The sequence below is a fragment of the Scyliorhinus torazame genome, chromosome 6 (assembly GCF_047496885.1).
Source record: "Scyliorhinus torazame isolate Kashiwa2021f chromosome 6, sScyTor2.1, whole genome shotgun sequence".
Taxonomy (NCBI): Eukaryota; Metazoa; Chordata; class Chondrichthyes; order Carcharhiniformes; family Scyliorhinidae; genus Scyliorhinus; species Scyliorhinus torazame.
The window spans coordinates 280,579,725-280,595,394 of NC_092712.1; the positions used below are offsets into that span (position 1 = coordinate 280,579,725).

The window sequence follows — 15,670 nt, forward strand, 5'->3', positions numbered from 1 at the left end:
CCAGATGGACTACATCCTAGAGTTCTAAAGGAGATAGCTGAAGAAATAGTGGAGGCGTTAGTTATGATCTTTCAAAAGTCACTGGAGTCCGGGAAAGTCCCAGAGGATTGGAAAATCGCTGTTGTAACCCCCCTGTTCAAGAAGGGAACAAGGAAAAAGATGGAAAATTATAGGCCAATTAGCCTAACCTCGGTTGTTGGCAAGATTCTAGAATCCATTGTTAAGGATGAGATTTCTAAATTCTTGATAGTGCAGGGTCAGATTAGGACAAGTCAGCATGGATTTAGTAAGGAGAGGTCGTGCCTGACAAATCTGTTAGAGTTCTTTGAAGAGATAACAAATAGGTTAGACCAAGGAGAGCCAATGGATGTTATCTATCTTGACTTCCAAAAGGCCTTTGATAAGGTGCCTCACGGGAGACTGCTGAGTAAAATAAGGGCCCATGGTATTCGAGGCAAGGTACTAACATGGATTGACGATTGGCTGTCAGGCAGAAGGCAGAGAGTTGGGATAAAAGGTTATTTTTCGGAATGGCAACCAGTGACGAGTGGTGCCCCACAGGGTTCAGTGTTGGGGCCACAGCTGTTCTCTTTATATATTAACGATCTAGATGACGGGACTGGGGGCATTCTGGCTAAGTTTGCCGATAATACAAAGATAGGTGGAGGGGCAGGTAGTATGGAGGAGGTGGGGAGGCTGCAGAAAGATTTAGACAGTTTAGGAGAGTGGTCCAAGAAATGGCTGATGAAATTCAACGTGGGCAAGTGCGAGGTCTTGCACTTTGGATAAAAGAATAGAGGCATGGACTATTTTCTAAACGGTGACAAAATTCATAATGCTGAAGTGCAAAGGGACTTAGGAGTCCTAGTCCAGGATTCTCTAACGGTAAACTTGCAGGTTGAGTCCGTAATTAAGAAAGCAAATGCAATGTTGTCATTCATCTCAAGAGGCTTGGAATATAAAAGCAGGGATGTACTTCTGAAGCTTTATAAAGCATTAGTTAGGCCCCATTTAGAATACAGTGAGCAATTTTGGGCCCCACACCTCAGGAAGGACATACTGGCACTGGAGCGGGTCCAGCGGAGATTCACACGGATGATCCCAGGAATGGTAGGCCTAACATACGATGAACGTCAGAGGATCCTGGGATTATATTCATTGGAGTTTAGGAGGTTGAGGGGAGATCTAATAGAAACTTACAAGATAATGAATGGCTTAGATAGGGTGGATGTAGGGAAGTTGTTTCCATTAGCAGGGGAGACTAGGACCCGGGGGCACAGCCTTCGAATAAAAGGGAGTCACTTTAGAACAAAGATGAGGAGAAATTTCTTCAGCTAGAGAGTGGTGGGTCTGTGGAATTCATTGCCACAGAGGGCGGTGGAGGCCGGGACGTTGAGTGTCTTTAAGACAGAAGTTGATAAATTCTTGATTTCTCGAGGAATTAAGGGCTCTGGAGAGAGAGAGCGGGTAAATGGAGTTGAAATCAGCCATGATTGAATGGTGGAGTGGACTCGATGGGCCGAATGGCCTGACTTCCACTCCTATGTCTTATGGCACTGCTCAGTTTATCTTTCCATCAAGACCTTCCCAACTAAAACCGGGAAGGGAAAACCAGAAGAGAACAGTCATATCCATGGAGTTGGGGTTGCCATAAAAAATAGAACAGATCCTACACCTTCAGCTTAGTGGCAGCCATTTGGCCATAAACATGAGTGCTTATGCTCCCACTCTTGATTCTACTGATGAAACCAAAGAGCTCTAGATTCTGTACTGGCACCCTTTCCAAAACAAAACAAATTGCATTGGCCCAACTACACTGTTTGGAAAGGCATCATCTGGGAAGGAGGGGGAAAATCAAAAGCCAACAGTCGTCTACTCCTCTTCACCTCGTGCACTGAACGTGGGTTCACCATCACAAACATACCCTTTTGATAAGACAACATGAAAACATCCCCAATTTACACATAGACCAGAGTTTTATCAGAGTTCTGCACAGGAAGTATTTGCACAAGACCTGAAGGAAATAGGATGCAAATGACTGCTGCACACAACAGAATTATATACCACCATGAGCATATGCCTGACACCCAATCACCAAAGAAGAAAAACAGAAAACACTGGACAATCTCAGCAAGTATGACAGCTCCCTTTTCTCTCCACAGATGCTAATGTTGAGTCTGGATGACTCTTCGTCAAAGCTGATCCTCAAAAGAAATCTAGAAGAGTTAGCATCCGCACTCCAGAATATAAAATCAAGACAACAATTCCAGTTGCTTTCTTCCCACCTTGCTCTCACTGACTCCAATGAAGCCTGCGTGGAAGGGCTTTGGGACAAAGATCAAATCTGTGACCCCAAGAGAGATGCAGCTAAATCATTGGGTTTTATTTTGCAAGCACCAAGAGTAGTTCAACCAGAATGATAATTACCTTGCAACACAACAAAGACAAATTTACTTCAATCTAAAGCTCAAGAGATTGACACACATCATCAAGAATAAACAGTGGGCACTGAAAGCCAACAAAATCCAACGCTGTGCAAGCTGGCACAACATACCCAGTTTCTTTCAGGACACCAAGACTCATTCTGGACCAAAAACAAATGGTCCCTCCTCTAACGATGGCATTTTCTCCAAGACAATGCAACCATCCAAGATCACTGGAAGGAGCACCAACGGAACTAACTCAATCTGGATGTTCACAAGATCAAACAAAACCAGTTAACAATTCCTCAACAGCTTGATATCAAATTTGGGTATACTTCCAAAAGCTATCCAACAGATGAGAAATTGTGGTCTGGGCAACATTCCTGCCAAGACCTGTAACACTGATGGTCATGAACTTTGTTTAAACGCTAATCATTTTACAAAAGTCAAGGAAGATGAGGTGTTACACTCAACTTCTGCAATGCCATTGTTGTTCCACTTTTTAATGAAAGTGGTGAAATAATTTGTGGTAATCATAAGTGCGCACCACTTCTGTCACTGTGGGGGGGGGGGGGAAGAGATTCTAACAAAACTCCTCCTGAACCGCCTCTTAACAGTCAGCAAAGACATACATCCCTTCCGAGATTCAATGCGGCTTCTGACCAGGCCAATCACAGACATGGTGATCTTTGTCACAATCAAAGAGTGTCCTGAACACATGGCTTTTATTGATAAAGGCTTCTAATTCTATCAACCAATGGAACATCCTCCAGAGACTTGGATGGCCAGAAAACTTTTGTTACTATCCAGTAACTGCTGCATGACAGCAAGTGATCTTCACAATGGATTGGAGATAGAGCCCTTTCAAATCCAGAAGGGCATCAAGCAAGACTGCATAACTGTGTCAACTCCTAGAGTATCTATCTCAGTCTGGTCATGGAACTCATTCATGACCAACTGCACAGGGGAGTCATGGTTGAGTTTTGGCAGGAAGCTTTACAACTTCAACAAGCTGACAGCAAACACTACTAAGGGTGACCCTCCAATATACCCCGGATTTACATTATGCTTGAACAACCATGCAGTTGTGGCCCACTGAAGCGACATTCAGGTCAATAAGACCATAAGACATAGGCGCAGAATTAGGCCATTTGGCCCATCGAGTCTGCTCTGCCATTCAATCATGGCTGATATGTTTCTCATCCCCATTCTCCTGTCTTCTCCCCTTAACCCCTTAATCAAGAACTTATCTATCTCGGTCTTAAGACACCCAGTGATTTGGTTCCATAACCTTCTGCGGCAAAGAGTTCCACAGATTCACCACCCTCTGGCTGAAGAAATTCTCCCTCATCTCAGTTTTGAATGACCGTCCTTTCAGTCTGAGGCTGTGCCCTCAGGTTCTAGTTTTTCCTACTAGTGGAAACATCCTCTCCACGTCCACTCTATCGAGGCCTCTCAGTATCCTATAAGTTTCAATAAGAACCCCCCTCATCCTTCAAAACTCCAATGCGTACTACCCAGGGTCCTCAACCGCTCCTCATTCCAGGGATCATTCTTGCGAACCTCCTCTGGGCCCTTTCCAAGGCCAGCCTACCCTTCCTTAGATACAGGGCCCATAACTGCTCACAATACTCCAAATGGGGTCTGACCAGAGCCTATACAACCTCAGAAGTACATCTCTGCTCTTGCATTCTAGCCCTCTTGACATGAATGCTAACATTGCATTTGCCTTCATTACGGACGACTGAACCTGCACGTTAACCGTAAGAGAATCTTGAACCAGGGCTCCCAAGTCCCTTTGTGCTTCTCATTTCCCAAGCCTTTTCCCATTTAGAAAATAGTCTTTGCCTCCATTCCACCTTTCAAAGTACATAACCTCACACTTTTCCACATTGTATTCCATCTGCCACTTCTTTGCCAACTTTCCTAGCCTGCCCACATCCTTCTGCAGCCTCCCTGCTTCCTCAATACTACCTGCCCATCTACATATCTTTGCATCATCTGCAAACTTAGCAACAGTGCCCTCAGTTCATTCTTCCAGATCATTAATGTATACGGAGAAAAGTCGTGGTCCCGACACCAACCCGTGAGGCACACTACTAGTCACCGGCTGCCATCCTGAAAAAGGCCCCTTTATCCCCATTCTCGACCTTCTTCCAGTCAGCCAATCCTCTAGCCATGCCCGTATTTTACCCTTTACACCATGGGCTCTTGAACGTATTTAACAGCCTCCTATAAGGCACCTTTTCATAGACCCTCTGGAAATCTAAATAGATCACGTCCACTGGTTCTCCTTTGTCTTACTTCCTGGTTACCTCCTCACTAACAGATTTGTCAGACATGACCTCCCCTTAACGAAGCCATGTTAACTCAGTCCCATTTTATCACGCACTTCCTTCTCCACAATCTCATCCTTAGTAATGGACTCTAAAATCTTACCAATGACCGAAGTAAGGTTATCCGGCTTATAATTTCCCATCTTCTACCTCCCTCCATTCTTAAACAGGGATGTTACTATAGCCATTTTCCAGTCCTCCAGGTGATTACTCCAGTGATTCCTGAAAGATGGCCACAAATGCCATCACAATCTCCTCTGCTATCTTCTTTAGAACCCTTGGGTGTAGTCCATCTGGTCCAAGTGATTTATCCATCTTCAGACCTTTCAGCTTCCCCAGAACTTTCTCCTTAGTGATGGCCACTTTATTCACCCTTGCCCTGCCCCCCTTCTGATCACTACTTTTCCAGCGGTCCAATGTCTATTTTTGCCTCTCTCACGTTTTGTATATTGAAAAAAAACTCTTGCTATCTTCCTTTATATTACTAGCTAGCTTACACTTGTATTTCATCTTCTCCCCCCTTATTGCTTTTTTAGTTGTCCTCGGTTTGCTTTTAAAGGCTTCTCAATCCTCGCCACCCTGTATGCTTTTTCTTTTATGCTGTCCTTGATTTCCCTCGTCAGCCATGTCCTCCCCTTAGCAGGTTTCCTCCTTCTTTGGATGAATTTCTGTTGTGCCTCCCAAATATCTCCCCCAAACCCCTGCCATTGCTGTTCCACTGTCTTCCCTGCTAGGCTCCCCTTCCAATCAGCCCTGGCCAGCTCCTCCCTCAAGTTTTCAATTGTAATACCGTTACATCTGATTCCAGCTTCTCCCTCAAATCCAGAGTTGCTTGTTCCCTAGTGGGCTGGCACAAGCTGCTCCAAAAAAAAACATCTCTTAGACATTCCACAAATTCCTTTTCTTGGGATCCACTACCAACCTGATTTTCCCAGTCAACCTACATATTGAAATCCCCCTTGATTATTGTAATATTGTCTTTATCTCCCATTTATTTTCTGCCCCACTACCTGACTACTGCAAGGGGGCCTGTACATAAAACTCCCACCAGGGTCTTTTTTCCTTTACGATTCCTCAACTCTACCCACACAGACTCTATGCCTTCTGATTCAATATCGCTTCTTGCTATCGATTTAATTTCATTCCTTAAAAACAATGCAATCCCACCCCCGCTGCCCACCTGTCCTTTCAATAGGATACAACATTTCCTTGGATATCTTCCACAGTACTGGGTGCCAATATCCCATGAATTCAAACCCATTTCTCCCACAACACTCTTTGAGCCTTGCATTTACCTCCTTAATCTTAATGATCCTATGCCAATTAGCTAATGCTCAGGTAGTAATCCAGAGATTACCACCTTTTTGGTTCTGCTTCTTAAATTTAGCTCCTAGCTGTTCATACTCCCTCATCTTCCACGCCACATAGAAAAGGGTTCTCTCACTTACCAGCAAGAACAAAAACCCCCACTAACCATCCTCTAGGCAAACACCAGCTATTGCTATATCTTGGCAGCTGGTTTTCTGAAAAGGTCACTGAAAGGGAGTCCAAGACAGATTTAACTGTGCCAGCGCATTCTTCCAAAATTGCTCAACTGGATCTTCAGCAACAGAAATCTCCATAAGAGGTAAAAGGCTTTCCTCTACAATGCTGTTGTTATCACACTTCTATATGGCAGTGATGCTTGGGTCACCTATGCAAAGGCACCGCTAGGCACTGTCGCATTTCCACCAGCAGAGTTGCCAAAATCAAGTGGGAAGATGGACAAAACTCCCGACTCTTCACTGATGCCAATTCCTCCAGCATCACAAGCATGATCAGGCAAAATCAGCTCCACTGGGCTGGACACTCCTTCCCCGAGCCTAATAATCAGCTTCCGAAGCAGATCATCCTCTCACAACTCAAGGGTGGCACCTGATCAAGGAGGACAGAGTCAGTGTTTCAAGGATACTGAAGGCCTCACTGAAAAGAGGACACATGACACTGGCGACTGGGGGGGGGGGGGGGGGGGGGGGGAAACTTGCCGCAAACTACCGTGGCATCGCCTCATCCAACAATAATCAGAAACGGACTTCATATTCTGCTGTAAGAGATGTAAATGGAACCATGGCTCGAGAACCCCTCTTCCCACTCGCCTGCCCCCCGCTTCTTCACGGTAACTTTTGTCCTCTTGACGCAAAGAGCTGTGGCTCCATGATTGGGCTGCTGAATCACCCGAGGACACACAATCAAAAGCTTAGCATAATGTCATCTTCATTTTGTGGGGCTAAATAACATAAATGTAACTTGTTGATGTAGAACAGTACACTAAGTGGTGTTGTTTCAATTTGTTTTCCTCCCCGCATCATTTTCTTCACCCCACCAGCATCTTTGCAACAGATTACTGTAATTTTCTTTTCTGACCTTGCTTGCAACATATTTAGCAGTTAAAATTCTGTTGCAACTGTATCTAAGCTTTCTGCACAAATTGCCAGGTTCTTCCTTGTGATACACAGCACTAACCTGTCGAGAAGTAATGATTCTAATCCTACTTTCACTTATCTGCTAACACAGCTGGAAGAAAATGCCACACCAACATTAATAAACTGATAATTAAAGATTTTACCAAGTGCATACATTCATGGACACTTCAACAGTATCAGTAAATATGACCATATTTAAAAATCAATATCTTCTCTTGCCGTTAAAATTTAACTGCAAAGAGTAAGATTCAACTAGGAGCACAGTCAAATCATCAATTAAGACTCTGGCTTTAGAATGAAACTCCCATTTTCAGGGTTGAAGAGCAATTTAATATGCACAGAAAGTGATTAAGCTTATTGCAAAGCAGGGATTTTTTTTAAGGGGGGGGGGGGGGAGAAATGCAAAGGAAAATGCCAAATAACACCCAATATAGGAGGCACCCCAAAAATAATGAATTCTGTGGAATCCCAAGATGCTATGCAAATTCAGATGTTATTAAAAAAAACAATGCAACAGGAGCTGGCAAGCTCCCCCACCACGTTACACAATGATAAAATCTTACTAAATCAATGTACAGAAGTACTACAGTCAGAGTTTCCACAGCATGGAAAGAGGCCCTTCGGTCCATCAAGTCCACATCAGCCATCAAGCACCTATCTACTCTCTGCTCCAAAGAAAACAGCCACAACCTTATCCAGTCTCTCAATAGCTGTAATGCTCCATCCCAAGCAACATCCTGGTGAATCTCCTCTGCACCCTCTCTAGTGCAATCACTTCCTTCCTATACTGTGGCAACCAGAAGTGCACACAGTACTCCAGCTGGGGCCGAGCCAGCGTTTTATACAGCTCCATCATAACTTCCCTGCTTATATATACACGATGCCTCGGCTAATAAAGGCAGGTATCGCATATGCCTTCTTAACCATCTTATCTCCCTGTCCAGCTGTCTTCAGGGGTGCCTGGGCATGCACACCAAGGTCCCTCTGATCCTCTGTACTTCCTAGGGTCCTACCATTCATTGTATATTCCCTTGTCTTGTTAGTCCTCCCAAAATACATTCCCTCACTTTTCAGGGTTAAATTCCATTTGCCACTGTTCTGCAACATCTAACCTGCCCATCTATACCATCCTGTAAACTGAGGACTCACTATTTACCACACCAGCAGCCTGTCTCATCTGCAAAGTTACTGATCATACCTCCTAAGTTCATGTCCAGATCGTTAATGTACAAAGAGCAAAGGGACCCAGCACCCACTCCAATGGAACACCGCCACTGGACACAGGCTTCTAGTCACAAAAGCAACCTTTGATAATCACCCTCTGCCTCCTGTCACTGAGCCAATTTTGGAGTCAATTTGCTAAATTGCTTTGGACCGCATGGGCTCTTACCTTCTTGACCAGTCTCCCAAGTTAGACTTTGTCAAAAGCCTCTGAAGTCCATGTAGACTACATCAACTGGACTACTCATCTGCACACCTAGTCACCGCCTCGAAAAATTCAATCAAATTTGTTAGACACGATCTCCCTTTGGCAAAACGATGCTGACTATCCATGATTAATCCTTGTCTCCCCATGTGGAGATTAATTCCATCCCTCAGAATTTTCCCCCAATAGCTTCCCGACCACTGAGGTTGGACTCACTGGTGGCCTGTAATTTCCTGGTTAATCCTTACCAACCTTCTTGAATAATGGTACCACATTAGCTGTCCTCCAGTCCTCTGGCATCCCTCCTGTGGCTGGAGGAGATTTGAAAATTGCCAAAGCCAGTGCAATCTCGTCATCCCACAGCAACCTGGGATACATCTCACCTGGACCTGGGAATTTATCCACTTTTAAACTCCGATTTCTATACCTACATTGTCCTTCTCCATAGTGAACAAATTTAAAACCTCACCGACATCTTCTCCGAGTTGGTCGCAACAGCCTCTACTCTTTCCCTGGTCAGCCTCGTGCCTTTAATGTCCAAAAAACATTTACTTTATTTCACCTGCCAGTGTTTTTCCATGTCCCCTCTTCGCTCTCCTATTTTTAAATTTTTTTTTAAGTAACCTGTTACACTTTCTGTACACCTCTAGGGCTTCCACTGTTTTTGAGCTCTGTATCTACCATAAGCTTCCATTATTTCCTTATCCAACCCTGGATATGCCTCGACATCTCGGGTTTTCTGGACTTGTTCCAGCAAAAGTGAAGGGTGGGAGCAACATGTTGGCCCTGTACTCCATTGCTTTTTTGAATGAATCCTACTGCTCTGATGTAGATTTTCCTCCAAGTGGGGAAAATGCCTCCAGCTGATGCTCAAGCTCAGAAACCTGGAGCTCATGTTGGTCAAACCAATGGCACTTCCCACACACGTGGTCATCCAGACTGCAAGGAGGGTCTACAAATTCCCACATGCTGCAGGTGGTGCAACACACAGGACTGAGCTTCCCCTACCATAACTTTAGTTAAAACGACATTTCTGCCCAGTAGAAATGTAATTTTGTTTGAAAAGCTACAACTCTTACCTTAATGTAGCTTTGAAGTGGGAAAGTAACTTAACCAGTGCCTGCCAGTCAGCTCTCTCCCTTGTGCTGACGTCAATTTTCAAAATTGACATTGTCAATTCTTCCCACGCCGCCAAGTTCAGGAGCACTCTGCTCCACCCCACTGCTTCCTCAAGGGTCAGTGCCTTTAGTTGTACTATTATCTATATTCCTGTCATTTAGATATATTGATTTTATATATTCTGTTCTTCCCTCCCCACCGAATTCCCACTGTCTCCAATTCCCCAACTAAGCCACTCTGTTCAAATGCAACTAATGGTGTGGAAAATATTAAACCTAGATAAATATCTGCCATGGCTGCATTGTGATTTTACAGGTTTGTGCGTTAATGCTGACCAGTTTCACATTGATAAACAGAAGACATTTACAGTATTTCATCTGCAAGCAAGTAGACTTGTTACAATGATTGATGAACACGATTCATAAACACATCTCATAACTTAGATTTGCATTGTTGGTCCCTAGCTTATAAACACAAACAAAGAGCATTAGTCAATGACTGATTAGCTAAATGTATCAAACAAATTAAAATGCCAGATCATTAGCAAACAATGCAAATGTATTTGATCACATTACTGTACAATTTAATATTGCATATTTCTGAATAAATAAGTCCATTTCTACAATGACAGTAACATGATCCAAATTGAAACAGTGTTTGAAGTCCACAATGGAGGTTTGTACAAGATGTTCCTTATGCAAAAGTCAAACAACTAATTTTCCATGGGTCAGGAGGGTTCATCCTCAGCACTCGCTGGAATTTGGAACTTGCAAACAATCCAACCTTGGAACAGCACAGGTCTAGATTTAAAAATGGAAAGCAAATGGGACAGTTCTGACCAACAGCAAATTCTACAATGAAACTTGGAGGGTTAAGATCAGCCCTTTATGTATGAATACAGGATAAGCAATATTAAAATTTCACCGGGACATTTCAATGAGGCACCTTTGGTGTACATACACATGTGAAGAAATAAATAGCAGTACAAATACCTTAACTTATACAAAGGGACATCAGGTAAATAAAAGTGGAAGAAATAATTCAAAATTCACGTATCTTTTAAAAAGAATTATCCAATGATTCTGTATGGCGTGTGAAATTTATAATAAATCGCTGACAAGTGGAAGAAATAATTTAAAATTCACATATCTTTTAAAAAGTAGAGAGAATTATCCAATGATTCTATATAGAGTGTGAAATTTGTAATAAATCGCTGACAGGATCCCAAGGCATAATTCAGGAAAACAATTGTCATAACCACAAGAAAGTCCATGTTTAATTAAACCAACAGAACACAGAATCTGAATTAATCTGAATTACGGTCAGTCTAAATGCCAGACTCTTGACTATTTATCCCATTGACTCAAATACAGACTGTATTTCCTTAGAGCAAACAAAAAAAAAGGACACAGAATTAGAGGTGTAGCTTACACAAGTTAATTACTCTGGGTTGGGGGAAGGACTCCACCTTTGGGGTGCAATTCATGGCAGAGATGGACCATTTGGCAATTTGATAGCATAATCATACTTTTGAAAGTTAATGTAGGAAACAGGATAATAAAGGTGACCGCAATACACCCGGTAGCCATATTATACAGATGCTAGTTGCAACAGATACTATGTTGTATTATTAATTCTGATGAAATGTCAAAATAGAAAACAGCTCATGTACCACTGCAGTTGGAGAAAAATGTAATTACATTTGCACTATACAGAGTGAAATATCCAAGTTGGCAATGTCACTCCATTAACGGGCTACTGACATTTGAGCGTTACAAACAGGACCAGAATAAGCACCATTGGTCCCTTACTGAAGGGCACAATAAGCCTGAACTAACAACTCTATATTTCCACACTATCTCCATATCCCTCAGCTACCAAAAACCTAATTACCCCCGATTTGAATACAGTCACTGACTCAGCATCCACAGCTCCCTGGGGTAGAGAATTCCAAAGACCCTCATTAAAAAAAAATCCTCATCCCAGTAATAAGAGGCAGACCCCTGATTCTGAAACAGTACCCATGTTCTAGATTCCTGAGCCAGGAAACATACACCCATTTCCATCCTGTCAAACACCTTAAGAATCCATGCTAATATTAACTAACAACCTCATGGGGCCTCTTCATTGAATGCCTTCTGAAAATCCATTGATTCTCCCATAACTACCCTTCTAGTTACGATTATAAAAAATGAACTGATGGTCAAGCACAATTTTCTTTCACAAATCCACTGACTGCCCAACTATGATTTTCTAAGCATCCTACTACCACTATCATAATCGCTTAGAAAGCCTGAACATGTAGGTCATCAAGTTTGGGGATTTTGTTTTGCTTTTAGTCCCATTAAGTTCTCCAGTATTATTTCTTTATTAATGCTAATTTCTTTTAGGTTCCTCATTCTTGGTGAACCCTTGGTACCCACTATTACCGACATGCTTTTTGTGCACCTATATTGATTACATGATAAAATATTTGTCCAATCTCTCTGGCATTTACTTGTTCCTACCTATAATTTCTACTGTCCCTGCCTCTATGGGTCCAAATTGACTCTGGATAACCTCTTCCTTTGTATAGAAGCCATTACAATACAAATACCTGTACCATCCTTTGTTGAATTTTTAAATCCTCCCAATGCTCAAGTTTACTGTTTTTCAACAATATTAGAATCTCTTTATTTTAAATTGATTATCTTTAACGTCTCATCAGCCATAGCTGGGTTTCTTTTTCAAGGGGTTTGCATATTTGCGACAAATTAGGAATCATTATTTTCCTGACATTTTTTTGATGTTCATAACAGAATTTAAGTTATGAACATAAGATATGAGAAACATGAACAGCAACCCTAATGACAACTCTGAAGTCACAAAGACAATAACTGTTGGAATTTTATTTCCCCCCATAGAATCTCTACAGTGCAGGAGGATATTCGGCCATTAAGTCTGCACCGACTCTCTAAAAGAACACCCTACCTCGGCTCACTCTCCCGCCTTAACCCCGCAACCCCACCTAACAGTTGGACACTAAAGGGCAATTTAGCGTGAACAATCCACCTAACCTGCACATCTTTGGACTATGGGAGGAAACCCATGCAGACAGGGGGAGAAAGTGCAAACTCCATAGTCAGTCACCCAAGGCCAGAATTGAACCCAGGTCCCTGGTGCTGTGAGGCAACAGTGCTAACCACTGTGCCACCCTAATATATTGTAAACTTCATAGATATATGCTTGAAACATTGCTGGCGAATTTATCAGAGAAAGTCAAAACTATAAGCCATTCATTTAGAACCCTGCATTCAATTCTCAGAGGTCCAAAACTGGGTTAAAAAACAGAATAAAAGTATTTGTAGTGATAGTGATCTGTCCCTCAGGCCATTATGTTTTGCAGAAACCTGTGAATGATATGGTCCCCGCCATATGCAATCAATTGAATTACCTCTCATGCATTCATGCTATTTATGAGATCATTCAATTTGAACACATCTCTAATGCTACCAATTTGCAGCTTTAGTCAGTCATTGGGCATTGTACAGTACTATCAAACATGGATGTACTGCCTAAACCTTTTCCTCAACCACGAAGCTCCACTGCTCAACAGTACACTTTTAAAAATTATTTGTTCCATATGAAAACACATAACAAGCCATCTTTTCTCAACCATTAAACTTACCAGCATGTAACTTGTGAACAAATTTACTATCAAATAGGAGAAACATGAACAGTAACCCCAATGACAACTCTCAAGTCAGAAAGACAATAACTGCCAACTCATCAATATCTCTACAAGTTATACGTAAACCAACTGTACAATCGATCGCGACATGTTTTCTCAACTTATAAATCAACCAACTTTGTCCTCTGCTGAACAAAGATCACTTGCATACCTTTAAAAGAATCCGAACAATCAAATGGGCTGTACATGCTGCATTTTACACAAGCAGTTTTCTTTCTACATTTTTGTACCCGAATCAATCTGCCAACTATTTTCATGAGAGCAACTAAGGATAATGATCTCTGTTCTTTTAAGTTTACACAGTTAAGAAATCATGACCATTTTTCAAAAAAGAAAAGTTGTGCAAAAGCAACAGTTAAACTGGCACATTCCCTGTAAGGATTTACTCTCCGAGTCCAATGTGCAGTCACTGTTCCACAAAAATCTACCTGATCATAGCTGAAATTTGGACCCCAAGTTTATGTTCTAATACTTCATTATCATTCTTACTCCCATTTCTTTCCATATTCCCATGTTGTTCCTTTACCTCCTGGATACTTTAATTCCCCAGTCTATCTATCCGTGTCTCTGCCACCCTCATCAGAGCACATCCCAATCTCCTGCTTCTGTCAACTTGTTGCCCTCCCAGTCACCAGTTCCCATCTCTTATCCCTGACCTTGTACCCCCTGAAATCCCAGCATGGCAGCTGGCGGAATTTAAATTCAATTAATAAATCTGCAGTATAAAATTTGTCTCAGTAATGTTGACAATGACAACAAATATTGATTGCTGTAGAAACCCATCTGGTTCACCAATGCCCTTTAAGGAAGGAAACCAGTCATGTTTACCTCGTCTGGACAACGAGTGACTCCAGGCCCAGAACAATGTTGCAATTGTCTACGAAGCCACTGGGCACTTAAAGAGATACCTCGCCAGAAACACACATCCCAAGAGGAAAAAAAATCCACTTTTGCAACAGCCATTGCTATGTCCTCTTTCAGGTCACACCCCCTCCTGTTCCCGTGTCACCCTCTCATGCACCGTGCTCTCTCTCCCCCCCACCCCATGTCACCTCCTTTCTGAACCCCTTCTCACTTCGTTGCTTCCCCTCTTCCTGCCCCATGTTCACTCATCCTTGCCCCTCCCCCCATTGCATGCTCTCGCCCTTGCCCTCTTCTGCCCTGTGCTGTCTCTCCCTTGTCCACCTTGTCATCCTTGCCCCCCTTTCTGCCCTGCACTCTCTTCCTTGCTCCCCCTTTCTGCCCCCGCTCTATCTTCCTTGCACTATTTTTCATGTCCCTGCTCTATTTTCCGTGCCCCATTTCTGCCCCTGCTCTATTTTCCTTCCCCCCTTTCTGGCTCTGCTCTATTTTCCTTGCACCTTTCTACCCCTGCTCTATTTTCCTTGCCCCTTTTCTACCCCTGCTCTATTTTCCTTGGCCCTTTCTGCCTGTTCCATTTTCCTTGCCCCTTTCTGCCTGTTCCATTTTCCTTGCCCCCTGCCCCTCTCACTTCCCTACCACCCCTTCTGCCCCCTAAAATCTCTCTCCCAGCACTCCCGCCGCCATGTCCCCCACCTCTTGCCCCCGCACACCACCCGGCGGTAAATTGGGGTGCGGCGGCACATGTGTTACTTACCAGGGGTCAAACTCATGGATTATGCTCTCGAAACGAATGACGGCGAATAACCTGGAGCTGAATCCAGCCAGCCAGGCCAGGAAGAGGACAGTGAAGGACAGGAGGGACTGCCAGCCGGCCGGGTGAGAGACCAGGTTCCTCACCTCCAGCGCAGAACGCTCCGCCATTTTACAACAATTAAGGGAAGAGGGTTTAAAAAAAAAAACCGCAACGGCCTGTACTGTTTAAATGATAACCGGTGAGTGGGAGGGGGGTAGTGGGGGGGCTGAGGGAAGGGGACCGGGGAGGAGAGAAACCTCCGCGACTCAACCCCGCACTAACATCACTCACACAGGAGCGGCGCTCGGTCCGGGGCCGCGTGTGCCTCGCCAATCACCTTCCCCCCTGACGGGGTGGGAACCGAGCGGCTGCAACCACTGTTGCGGAACCAGCAGCAACGCGAGGGAGAGGGGAAGTAAAAAACCGGTGACACCCGCCGCTCATGGGAGGGGGGAGGGGGGGGAGAGGAGGCGGAACCGCCGCGGATTCCTCCCCTCCCCCGGCGACGGTTGGTTCG

At 43.6% G+C, this 15,670-nt stretch overlaps 1 protein-coding gene across 1 annotated transcript in view; it reads right to left on the reverse strand.

Annotated features, from left to right (window-relative positions):
* stt3b (STT3 oligosaccharyltransferase complex catalytic subunit B) overlaps window positions 1–15,630 on the reverse strand; it is a 170,579-nt gene extending 154,949 nt beyond the window's left edge. The window contains exon 1 of the mRNA XM_072509758.1: window positions 15,115–15,630. Within this exon, the coding sequence (XP_072365859.1) occupies window positions 15,115–15,281 (167 nt within the window). The 5' untranslated portion in view covers window positions 15,282–15,630. The remainder of the gene's footprint in view (window positions 1–15,114) is intronic.
* Between the last annotated feature and the right edge of the window lie 40 nt (window positions 15,631–15,670).